The sequence below is a fragment of the Pangasianodon hypophthalmus genome, chromosome 15 (assembly GCF_027358585.1).
Source record: "Pangasianodon hypophthalmus isolate fPanHyp1 chromosome 15, fPanHyp1.pri, whole genome shotgun sequence".
Lineage (NCBI taxonomy): Eukaryota > Metazoa > Chordata > Actinopteri > Siluriformes > Pangasiidae > Pangasianodon > Pangasianodon hypophthalmus.
This window is the reverse complement of record NC_069724.1, coordinates 17,853,510-17,866,651: the sequence shown is the minus strand read 5'-3', so window position 1 is coordinate 17,866,651 and position 13,142 is coordinate 17,853,510. Positions and strand designations below refer to the sequence as shown.

The 13,142-nt window shown below is 39.4% G+C and overlaps 1 protein-coding gene across 1 annotated transcript; it reads right to left on the bottom strand.

The window, feature by feature from the left end:
- Positions 1 to 365: 365 nt before the first annotated feature.
- Positions 366 to 11,570, bottom strand: dolpp1 (dolichyldiphosphatase 1). Its single transcript, XM_026928637.3, has 8 exons — positions 11,335 to 11,570; positions 5,995 to 6,095; positions 4,917 to 5,001; positions 3,795 to 3,894; positions 3,393 to 3,491; positions 3,184 to 3,312; positions 2,387 to 2,476; positions 366 to 2,229 (listed from the first exon to the last, which is right to left on the bottom strand). The coding sequence occupies exons 1-8, from the start codon at positions 11,408 to 11,410 to the stop codon at positions 2,193 to 2,195; spliced, it is 717 nt and encodes a 238-aa protein (XP_026784438.1). The 5' UTR covers positions 11,411 to 11,570; the 3' UTR covers positions 366 to 2,192.
- Positions 11,571 to 13,142: the final 1,572 nt, after the last annotated feature.

Below are 13,142 nucleotides of genomic sequence, written 5' to 3'. Positions count from 1 at the left end.
CTCCAGGAACAGTTGGTGATTGTTGATACTTATGATGTTGATTGATTGACCCTCACCTGATGGTCATCAAAGAAACAGTATGTGAGTTGTAAAGGAACAGCCCTTAAAATTGTAAAGGAAATGGTGGAGGGTACAAAAACAGTACTCGAACACAAAAATGGCGTGCAGGTAAGAAGGACAATGTGCTATGTCCTCTTGGACTTTATATAAATTAGTGACCTGGCAACAAGTCGCATTGGTTCATTTAATCAGATGTTTTAATGTTGGATTGACAGTCCACTAACCTCCTATATGGTGTTTTGAATATCACCCTCTCAACATAGTCCACTGCATTTTCCACAAACAGATGCAAAACAGACATACTCTACTATATCCAGTTGACTTTATTCAGGCTGATATGAATTACACAATAAAAGAAAATAAAGAAAAAAAATATTGAAGCGCTATTCTGTAATGACCCTTCCATTTATGGCCATCCCATCATGGGCACATTCTGTGTAGGCATAGTAGCTGTAGAGCAGCATCGCCATCATCACCACATGCTAATGGTTCACCTGAGGTTTGGGTTTTGAAGGATTTTCCTTTGATGCTACCAGATAAAGTGGAATGTTTTAGGATCGGTGGGTTAGTGTCCAACAGACCAGAAAAATGGAGGGAATTAGTTACTGCCCAGTCACTGCTGTCCCAATGTTTCTGAACTATGATTAGTGGAGAAACTCCAATAACACACAGATAATTTAGGAAATTGTTCCATATTCCCATCCATACTTCTTATCCCAAGTATAGAATCATTTACTTAGCCATTTGGAGAAATACATTTTTGAGTCGTATAATTTTTGATGCTTCCTTAGCCTCAAATTCATACTCTAGCATGCACTCTTAATTAAGTCCTTCAAGCTCTGAGTTGGTGGAGTTTCCTTATTATTTTCTTAACGATCGTTTATCTTGTACAGCTAAAATGTACTCTAAGTAAAAAAAAAAAAAAAGCTTATTTAACAGCATTTGAACATATTGAAGTGTAAACCATTGAATTTGTCCCTGTACAGGCTCTCACAGTGTACCTGCTCAAGTATGTATGAGGATTATAGTTGTAGCCTTATGCAGTTTAGCTTTCCTGGAGTGAAACAAAGCTGCTAAATGGTCAGGTAAACTTTTATTAATATTACTTTTGGAGGGAAACTCCCAACGATGACAATGAAAGTACCTTTTAAACATATGGGGCATAAAATACGGAGTAGATCTTAATCCCAGAACTAGGAATCTCGAATACACCTGCCTCAGCTCATCGGCTCATGATCAACTCAACTATAAATGTTTTAACCTAGAGAAAACAGAAATGCTTCTGAAAGCAAATGTATGCAAACGCAACCAAATCATCAAAAACTGTTGACCAATAAGAGCTCTTAGTGTGAAAGTGAACCAATCATTTTGACAAATAAGTGATCTGCATGGGAATTACATTACAGCATTATTAAATCATGATTAGGAATGTTGCCTGTTTATGAAGGGACAAAGAAAGGAGCAAATTAAAATTCATTTTCTCTGATGTAACTAGTGTTAAGTATAATAAAATGTTTCCTTTTCCATTCTGATTCACAAAGTGCAAATTATTTTACTTGATATTACATATTACCAGAGTATGGAAACTTGTTTCCAAAATAATGATGGGAAAAAAAAAAAAGCACTTTTCCCCTTCACTTCTTTCCTTTTCTGCTACAAATCCCCACCCAAATATGTTCCCCCTTATACAGTTTCTAAAAGAAAATGTCATGCTGTAACAAAAACCAGCTATATGTCACTAAAGAATCTTCTCTTTCTTTCTTTCTTTCTTTCTCTCTCTCTCACTCCCATTTTAAACCAGGTACCCTCGTGCGTTAATGGTTAAAATATATATTACGTTTCTTGTTAAATAGCTTTGCCTCTTGCACGGTCAGCATGCACCGGAAAGAGATGACGAGAGGAGAGGGTTGATCCCCTACACAGGCCCCGCCCCTTTGACCTCTCCATTGAACTCTCGTTTTTGGTCCGCCTGAAAACGGAAAGCCTCAACCCGGACAGTCCAGACGTTTGATCTCCAGTGTGTTAGAATGTAGGAGTGTGTGTTGTGGGTATGTGTGTATGAGTGAGAGAGTGTGTGTGTGTGTGTATTTTTGTGGTCCTTTTTGTCAGTTTGAACCAGTTGAGAGTGCGGATCACTGGAGTTTTGTTCCCAGCTTTCGTTGTCTGTTTCTGCATGAAGGAACATTGGGGTCAAAAGTCAGCAGACTGTTAAGTACAAATGTATATAGAAAATTTATAGATTTTCAAGTAATAGAGCAAAAGTGTCTTGCTGAATGATAAACTACAAAAGAATGGATTACATGAATAACCAACAGGTGAGATTTACCTGGCTTCTGATCTGGTGACCGTGTACTCAAACCACAGAATATTGGGAATGAGACTCGTATCTCTCACTAGGAAAAACTCTGATATGGGCCTGAGAAAGAACGAAATAGAGTTAGAAAGAGAGAGCGAGGCACAAGCAATTTAACTTCTTAGCCACTGGTAATTTTCCAATAGCAGCATGCCCCCAAAAGTATTTATTCTTCTTACACCACAGCAATTTACCAGCACTAACAATTATTTATTTATTAAAGAATGGCACAATTTATCTGTTCATATCCATTCAATGTTGTTGAACGAGCGCCATACAAGTCCCTGTGTTAAGTTCTAAAAATGATAACGTATTATGATAACGAATGAGTGCATTTATATAAACCAGTGATTAGCCCTGCAGCCACAGCAATACAAAGAAAATTAATCAATACCTTCTGACCAATCAGAATCAAGAAATCATAGTATAAAAATCAATTAATGCTTGTAATTACAGAATTTTATAAGGCTCCTTACCTCGTAAAACTGATCATGCTTTCAATATAAAAATGCTTCCTATAGCTACAATAGTGGACACATGGTCCCAAAACACTCAGACATCAAATATACTTTTTTGTATTTACAAAATAAATAAATAAATAAGCTAAGCTTTCTGATTAATACATTTAAAAATAACAGTACAGACTGTGCAGGATATATTCAAATTCAAATATCACATATGTGATTTTTAGAAATGGTGAAATAAAAGTTTTCGGTAATGCGTTCAGATTTTAAATGCTTTTATAGCTGATTAGAATGTGTGTGTATTACCAGGCTGCTATCTTGGGAAAGATCGGCGTCAACACCTCCTGTGTTATGAAAAACCAGACCACGCCGACCACCATTCCAGCTACGCCACCATATATCACCTGACTCCAGGTGTGGTAGAGAAGGTAAACTCTGTAAACACAAACAAATGATAAACACCTTGATCAATAATGCAATATTACAACAACTGTTACAACAAACACAAACCTTACCTGCTATACGACACAGACAAAGCCACACCCAGTAGGATGATTGACAGCACATGTCTCCATAACAACTCCACACATCTGGCATTGTTTGTCTGATGCATTCTGTCAGGGGAAGGGAAGAGAAGAAAAAAAAAAAAAAAAAAAAAAAAAAAAAAAAAAAAGGTCTAGTATTTACTTTTTTTTTAAATTTATAGATGGTTTACAGCAAGGATTATTTTATTCTTATCTGCCATCTAATATAAAACCAAGTATGTTGTCTGCATCTGTTATTTTAATTTTCTTCTTTGTAGAGCATCTATGATGGTAAGAAATTACTGTATACGTTTGTCTATTTTGTGTCCTATCTGTTCTATCTTACGTCTTATTAAATTCAGAGGCATTCTACTGACCTTGATAATGACCTACCTTAAATAAAGAAAGAGGAAAAAGTAAACGACAAAGAACCAGATGAACTGCGAGTGGCTGGACGGCATGCCGTACTCTGTGGTTACTGTGCTGTGGCCTCCTGAAACAACAGCATATAACGACATATGTGATACATGCATAGTCACTGTATACAACATTACAACACTGGCACACTGATTTCAACTTCTTTCCATGCTGCAACTGGTGAAGCATTGGCGCGCCTCCTTCCCGGGCCCTGTTCTTCAAACGTTGTCGCAACTAAATCGGGAACAGGAATCTAGAAGAGGGCTACATGGGCAGTTGTAGATTGGGGGAAGAAAAAAGAAAAAAACAACCAATATTTTTCTGATCTTTAGCTGTCCAGGTGAAGTAACCCCGTACCCACCATAGCCTCAGATTTCTGTTCTTGGCTGATAGGAGTGGAGCCTGACATGGTGACGTGTTTTACTTTCTGAGATGCTTTTCTGCTCACCACGGTTGTAAAGAGTGGTTATTTAAGTTACCGTAGTCTTCCTGTCAGCTCAGCCTCCTCTGACCTCTCTCATCAACAAGGTGTTTCTGCCCACAGAACTGCAGCGCAATCGATGTTTTCGTACCATTCTGGGTAAACTCTAGCAACTGTTGTTCATGAAAATCCCAGGAGATCAGCAGTTTCTGAAATACCCAAACCAGCCTGTCTGGCACCAACAACCATGCTGATGTTTGATATGAACATTAACTGAAATTCTTGCCCTGTATAAGCATGATTTTATGCACTGCACTGCTGCTCAATGATTGGTTGATTGGATAATTGCATGAATGAGCAGGTCTACATGTGTTCGAAGTGGCCAGTGAAAGTATGCACTAGTGTGAATTTGGGAATACAGAATGGTTTTAAATGCACATCTAATCTTGTCTAGCGAACAAGCCAGCTCTTGAGCAGGTTTGAGCTTGCAGGCTTGTTGTCTGGGTAACAGTAACAGTCTAACACCAGTTTCAAAGAACAGATAAATTCAAGATTATGTCAAAACAACAAAGATCCAATCCATCTGATTCAGTAATCCACGTATGAAGAATGTGGCCCTGATAAAGTCTTGAAGCCTTAAAATTTTTTTTTAAAAAACACTGACGGGAGGGGCTTACCTCCACATGGGCGGGGCTCCTGTAGGATGTGCTTCAGCAACCAGTTTAGCCCTTCGTTCATCACCAAACCGCCAAAGAACGAGATCTGCAAGAGAAAGATTTTATTTAGTCAGTTAGTCGGTGTAAAAGACTATCTAAACTGATCTGCTAAGATTTTTGCTCTAACACCTCTAGCTCTCTAGTTCTCTGATAGAGCATTGCCTACTCGAGTACTCAGCTAGTGGGCTTTATCCTATACCTGGATCATAGCTCTAAATGCACCTCAGAAAGAACCTGAAAACTTTTAATTGGATATACAGTTGAGCGCAAAAGCTTGAAGCCTTAACGGTTTCTGAGTGTTGAAATGAAAAATGTACTATTTTCATGCCTATAGATTGTAAAATAATGTATGCCTGTCTGCTCCCGGATTCAAACCTTTGATGACTAGTATACATACTGAAATTAATCAAACTGTTAATTTCAACATTCATTACTTCAATTCCCATTTTTGAGTATGAATATCATGAATGGGAGGGTAACTTTCAATACTCAGAATTGTTGTAAAGTATTTATAGGCTCAAACAGAAGTATGAAGACATAGTTTGAACACATTCATGGAGAAGTGTACAGTGTACAGTCACTGCTATAACTACAACCTGTAACTATTTTCTAACCAATTTACTGTTTTACGTTAAACTGGAAGTCATGCATAATGGTGTAACATCTGCACATTTGATATTCACCTGATTTGATGTCACCTGTCAAAATGCTTTATGTTAAAATGCTAATATTAGAGTAAAAGTGGCTCACTGCTAAAGTTATAGTTACGTAATTGAGAGAGAGCTTTGTCTGCATATTAGTGAAATCATTACTATTCGAAACGATTGTGCATTCTGTCAAAGGTTTAGTCCACTTATAGTGGAACAATTATCGGTACGATCACGGAAACGTGTTCATTTTTAAGAGCTAAACACTTAGACACACAATGACAGGCCAACCGCAGAGCAATACCCTGGTGTGGAATTAAATCTTACAAGACAGCAGAACCTCAAGAGCAGAGTTATACATGATCCAAGAGGTCAGAGGTCAGAAGACTCACCGTGTGCAGCTCTCTCTTGAAGACAATGAGCGTGACAAAGCCAACCAGGATCGCCATCGGCAGCAGACTGGCATACGCCAGGATCTGCCCTGCCAGATCACCTGTTCATTAAAAAAAAAAAAGAATAAATAAATTCAACATTAGAATAGTTAGATCACAGATCTCGCTATGGAGATTCCCCAGCAACTTTGCAGTAAAGACCATGAGCAACACTTTGCTTTAGGGAAGATCAGGTTTATTTGAAAAAGACGTATAGTACATTATATATAAAATATATTATATTCCGTACAGATCAAAGCATTTTATTGTAAAGCACGCAAACAAGGAGAACTCGGAATTCCTACTCGGGGACTCAGAATGGTCCCCTTAACTCTGAGCTCAGCAAGTGACGTCAAATCTACATGGCTGCACACAGCATGAGAAGTAAACAAAGTAGCACCTCTTACCTTTAAATGCATTAGATCAGTCAACACACCCTGACTATACAGTTTGTTGTTTTGAGCAGTTTTGAGCATCATTCTTCACAGTTAGCTGGCTAGCTTGTTGCTAACAAGACAAACATAGGGAATTCATGGTTTTTCTCCACTTTGTAGCTCGAAAATGACAATTCCGAGCTCCGAATTCTCACTTTCGAGGTAAGTCAAACGCAGCGTTAGATGTTGACATTGAAGGACGGCCTCCTCCATGAGGGTGAATTGTATCAACAAAGAGCTGTGAGGTTACGCTAGTCAAATAACAGCCTATTGAACATTCTGCTTCAAAACAACACTAGCATAAAATCAAAATCTAAACAACTCAATAAGGCATACAAACAGTCCTAGTGTTGGCTATACAGATTACACGCAATTTGTTAAACCTCGTTATAGAGATGCTTCTCTCTCCAACATAAGCTTGTTTGACATTGTTTGATTATCAATCTTTTAAGATTATTACTTATTAGCAATGTTCCCAATAAAATTTTATTTATTCTATAGCAGACTGTGTAATAATGTGTTCTGTTCTCCATGTCACAGATCACGTTTGAGATCCTCTAACTGTAGAAATGCGATTGAAGAAAATGACTACCTTCTGCTCACGTAATCAATGGGCATGATCCGGGATGGTGCAAAGAAAGTGAGGTTGGTTATTCTTCAAAGTGAGTTTGAGATATGAGGGTCATGCATGTAGGAAGTATTCTTATATTAATTCATGTGAGTAAGTCAGTATTTTGGTGTACATTTTGCCATGTTTGTTGCTGTCCCATGAGACTCGTATGTATACAAGTGGCGTTGCGTGACGTTGCATTGGTCTGAGATTATAATCCACAATTTCTCACTCTGCCAGAACTTTAGCGTCGGCTGTCTTTAGTTGCATTGGCACTAAAATAGCCAAGAGTGAGCACAGCACATTATGCGTTCTAAAGCCGTTTTTCCAGCATTACTTGTCACACTGTACGACATGATCCCAATAAAAATTCCCTAACAGACTGTGCGATAGCACATATTCTTCATGTCAGATTAAACGATGAACACGGTTACAATGATCTGCCATGCTGGGAGCGCAGCAACGCAGCGAAGGGTTTGTAGCTCTTCAACGGGAAATGACGCGACCAATGATCTGCTGTGGTGACCCCCAACAACATGATATAACTGTGACGATACATTATATAGACATTCTGTCTGCTGCTGCAATTCAACAAACCGCCCATCTTTCAAATTCCATATGTTTTGTTTACTACCATGTTTGTAGCTGTAGTGTGAGTTGTGTGTCATCATATGCCGTCCTCCTATTGGTAGATTTTAGACGGGTGTCGTAGCAGCACTCACGCTCTGAGATTTTAAGCAAAAATTGTCTGACACTGCCAGAATTCGTCGTTTGTCTTTGGTCGCAGCGGCATTAATTCAGCCACTGGTAAGCATGCCACATTACACATTCTAAGATCTCAACTTCCAACCAAAGATTATCCTTTACGATTGTGCCCGCGACACCAAAAACGGGCTGGATATCGTATAGAGTAAAGGCAGCTTAAGGCTAATCTTAACTCATGACCAAAGAATCTTTTATGATGTGAGATGTTTGCCTGCAAAATTAGGCTTAAAATAATCGTGCAATGTAATGCTGGCTTTAAGCCTATTTACACTGTGTGGTTTCTTTGCAAATGATAAAAGTGGATGATTTAATTTCATGCCATCCTTAATTTGTGAATCATTTATCCATTAGTTAATCCTGAATTATATTCTGTAGTCACGCATTATGTTGGTAGCTAGAAGTTTAGCACATCTGCTTGTGTGTAAGGATGTAGGGAGATGTCCTTGAAGGTCTGACGTAAGGCTTAAGGGAGTAAGGGAGGCTTTAGGCTTAAGGGAGTCTTCCTCGCCTGGTCGGGACTGATTTAATGCACCTGCACCAAAGGGAAATGAAGTTATAGTCTCATTATCTATGCATGGTGGATTTTACTATATATATGTACTTTCTTTCCCGCTAATCTTATAGTCACGTAGGATCATTCATGTTAACGTTATATTTATTTAACCAATAAGCATGAAGTTCTTTGTCTACTTGTAACCAATCATAAATCACTAGCCCTGTGCGATAAACTGTTTAATTGCATTTGTTCTTTGGAGTTCTTCACTTCTCCCTGACCATGATGAGAATAAATGTATTACTCTCGAGTCAACTGTCTCTGTCTCTGTGAGTTTAACATAATATTTGTCTTTAGAAGGTAATATTTCTACCACACTAGCTATGTTTCCATCCAAGGATTTTTTTTTTCCCCACAAAAAAAGGTTTAGCGCATTGAACCGATTTTTTTTTTTTTGATTAATGATGTATGCAAAATGTAGTACTTTTCTGTAACTGTAAGAACAGTAAGAAGTTCCTGGAGTATCCCTGGACTTTAGTGCTTTTCCTGTTCTTCCCTGCAGGAAGGACTGCTGATTAGCTGATTAGAGAACCCAGGGCTTTGGGGTTTTCCTCCAGGTACTCCAGTTTCCAATCCAAATTGTCTATAATGTGCGACTACACGCTGCGATGGGTTGGCAACCTGTCCAGGGCGTCCCCGACCTTAGGATAAGCGGAATGGAAGATGGCTGGATGGATGGATGGATGGAGTAGGGGCAACAATAATACCTACAGGACAGGGGGTACTCCAGGACCAGGACTGAGAACCTGTGTATTAAAGATCTTCGTCATGTAATCTGACACATAGAACACGTTTATCACTGATACCATAGATATCATACCAACCCGATAGTCTGGTATCATCATTTTATTGATATCATTTCACAGTGTGACAAGTAAAGACCACAGAAAAGCAGGCTTTAGTAAAGACACTGAGTAAATCCTCATGCTCTGTGTCCTCATTTCATGTCCCATGATATTCAGTGGGAGGATTTTTAGTCTGGCTTAATATAGCCATCCCAAAAAAAACTAATAGGAAGAATAATTGGGACGACTACAGTCTCCTCTTGGAGAGCTCCTGGATGTTTTCACTCCGACGCACTAAAGAGGACCAAGACAGGATCCGCTGCCCACCGCCATCAGCTCTCTCGCACACACACTCACTCACACATATACACACACATTCACACATATATACACACACTCACAACACACTCACACATATATACACATACACTCACTCACTCACACACATACATACATATATATATATATATATATACACACACACTTACGCACTCACACACATATTCACACATATATACACACACACTCACTCACTCACACACATATACACACATATATACACACACACACACACACACTCACTCTCACATATATACACACACACACACTCACACACATATATATACACACACACACACACGCACTCACTCACTCACACATATATATATATATATACACACACACACACACTTCCCCGCCAGTGTTTATCTGCTGTCACGTGCGAGGGAATCCCGCAATCTGGCTACAGTCCGAAGCCGCATGCTAGCCTACTAAACAGAATGCTAAATAAACTAGTACGCTACCACCGGTGGCTTTCTCAGGTCTTTCTGGCTGCATGATAAATCCTTACCCTACACTACTACACAGTACTAATGCACTCAGGGTAGATATGTGGCTAAAGACAATTTGCGCCACTGTTTTGACACACACTTTACTCTGGTAGTCTGCAGCCTGTCTGTCTGGCCACACCTTCCTCAGGTAGTGTCCAAAAAAAATGACCATTATAGTGGAAAAATTAAAAAATAATAGCCTACATGTAATATTAAGCCAAACGTGAAGCTAACCGTGTAGTCTGACGTACACGTTCAATAGCAGTTTGAACAGATAAAGTTATTTATAATGCGGAAACCATGTCAGAAAAACGACGACTGAAACAGAATTCAGTGTGTTGCAGGTTATAGTTTCATTCATTATTCCAAATTTAAAAATAATGTTAATAATAATAATAAAATAAGCTGTATTCTTCGTTTTGGTTTATGGGTAATCTTGCTATGATTATAAGGACAACAATAGCACTACCACCTAGTGAGCTAGCTAATGTTAAACCGCTCAAGTACCCAAGTCTTTTCTCTTTTTAAAATTAGTTTTTTAAACTAAATTACAGCTCTGATTTGAAATGACATGCATCATGATAGCATCTTTGCTAGTGATGCAATGTTTATAAAGACGGCTAGCGTAGCAGGGAAGCTAATAACATTAAAAACCAAACAAACAACTTGGCAAGTTAGCCGGCTAGCTAGCTTGGTCGCACTCTGGATTGCTTTTCTTAAACGTGAAAGCTAGAAAGTAAATAAAAAACCATCATTAATAAGACTACAGAGATGACAAGGCGATGGTTTTGAGTTTTGCGAGTTTAAGCGCAGGTTTTATGAACAGTTAAATGTCTAACGCCAGCAAAAGGGAGTCCCAGACACAGTAGGGAGAGTACGGGTTTAAACGCGCATGCGCGCATCAAATGCACAATTCGGCAGCTCTAGTTAAACTCCCTGAGGTGGTTATTTTCTTTCTCACCCGTATTCCGTTTAACCCCGCCTTTCTGATATAAGATTGGCTGGCAGTATCCCACCTCCTGGGTTGGGTTAGCGTAGACTGCAAGTAATTCCAGTAGTATCCCAAACGATAATTACGCACAGACACGGAATTTTAGCCAATCACAAAGCAGGAGGTCGGATTTGTCGGAATATGAGTGGAGAAAAAACAGATCGCCTGAGCGAAGTATGCGCGCTTTTCTATGGTATCACTATTTGGCAAGCAATCCCTTAGTCGTGTCCATTCAGTTGTAAAACCTCACACAGCCTTTCCAGCAAAGACAAAGTGCTGTTCGACGATGTGAACCGCTTTAGTAAAAAACAAATAAACAAAATTTATACTCACCAGCTGGATATTCTACGTGCGTTAAAGATATCGACTGCCATCGAGGTGGTGCCGAGCACTGCTCTTCCGCCGCCATCTTACCCGGACACCGGGCATCTAGATTCGACGAATCAGCATGGAACGCCTGTGCGGCTTCAGCCAATCAGCGTTTACCGCGCGCCGCCAAGATAATCGGCCATTCACCATGGAGATTCTCAGAGAGGGAAAAAAAAAATTCTGCACAGGAACCAATGTCCAATCAGACACGTGCAGTTGAACGACCTCGACCAATCAGCGGGCGACAAACCGGACATATGAAAACTGGGTTTATTCAAATGAAAGAGAGAAAAAAATAACTGAATGGAGAAATGTTGCTCAGTTGAAACTGTACACAAAGTCGTCATTAAGCACTGCATATTCCAGTCCAATAGATATTTTGTAATATAGTCTGAAATATATAAAACACCAGATGAATATTAAAACCCGCCTATTATTACTTTGCCATTGTTTTCATGAGGTCTTACCACAGAAAGCATTGAACTGTATATCTAGGTTGTGTGTACTGGTAAAAAGATACTGAAATTCATTTTTGCATTTGTCAATTTCCCCAATCCATTTATACTTTGGATTTAATGTTCATTCATTCAATAGCAAACTGAGTTTGGAGGCACACATGCATTAATTGGAAAGTTAATATGTATTTAAAATAGACTGTAGTATTTTATACATCCTTCACACAGCTGTAACTGCAAGCTCTAAGGAAGGAATAAAACACTACAGGGGATGATGGTATAGAAGAATAATGGATGACAGGCTAGTGTGATATGGCATGTCCCAAACTGCTTCAGCTGTAACTGTTTTATTCCTCTTACACCAGAGCAATCTGTCAGCGATGACAATTACAAACCGATTAGTAATGAATGGCACTTTGTGCTTTTTAGCTGTTTATAGTTACATTTAATGTTGTGGAACATCTGTGAGACAAGTTCCTGTTATAACTTACGTTATAGAAGCTGTAAACAGTCGTTTCCTCACCAGCCACCCCCTCTCTCCATCTCTCTCTCTCTCTCTCTCTCTCTCTCTCACACACACACACACACGTTATAGAAGCTGCAAACAGTCATTTCCTAACCAGCCTCTCTCTCTCTCTCTCTCACACACACACACACACACACACACACACATACACACACACACACACGTTATAGAAGCTGTGAACAGTCGTTTCCTCACCAGCCACCCCCTCTCTCCATCTCTCTCTCTCTCTCTCTCTCTCTCTCACACACACACACACACACGCACACACATTATAGAAGCTGTAAACAGTTGTTCCCTCACCAGCCTCTCTCTCTCTCACTCACATTATAGAAGCTGTAAACAGTTGTTCCCTCACCAGCCTCTCTCTCTCTCACACACGTTATAGAAGCTATAAACAGTCGTTCCCTCACCAGCCTCTCTCTCTCTCACTCACATTATAGAAGCTGTAAACAGTTGTTCCCTCACCAGCCTCTCTCTCTCTCTCTCTCTCTCTCTCTCACACACACACACACACACACACACACACACACATTATAGAAGCTATAAACACTCATTCCTTCACCAGCTTCTCTTGCTCTTTCTCTCACACACACACACGTTATAGAAGCTATAAACAGTCATTCCCTCACCAGCCTCTCTCTCTCTCGTTATAGAAGCTATAAATAGTTGTTCCCTCACCAGGCTCTTTCTGTCAGTTCAGTTCAGTTCATCAGTGCTTTATTGGTATGAATGTTATAAATCACATTGCTGCCAAAGCAAATAGTGCAAGTAGATTAAACCAGAATTCATAC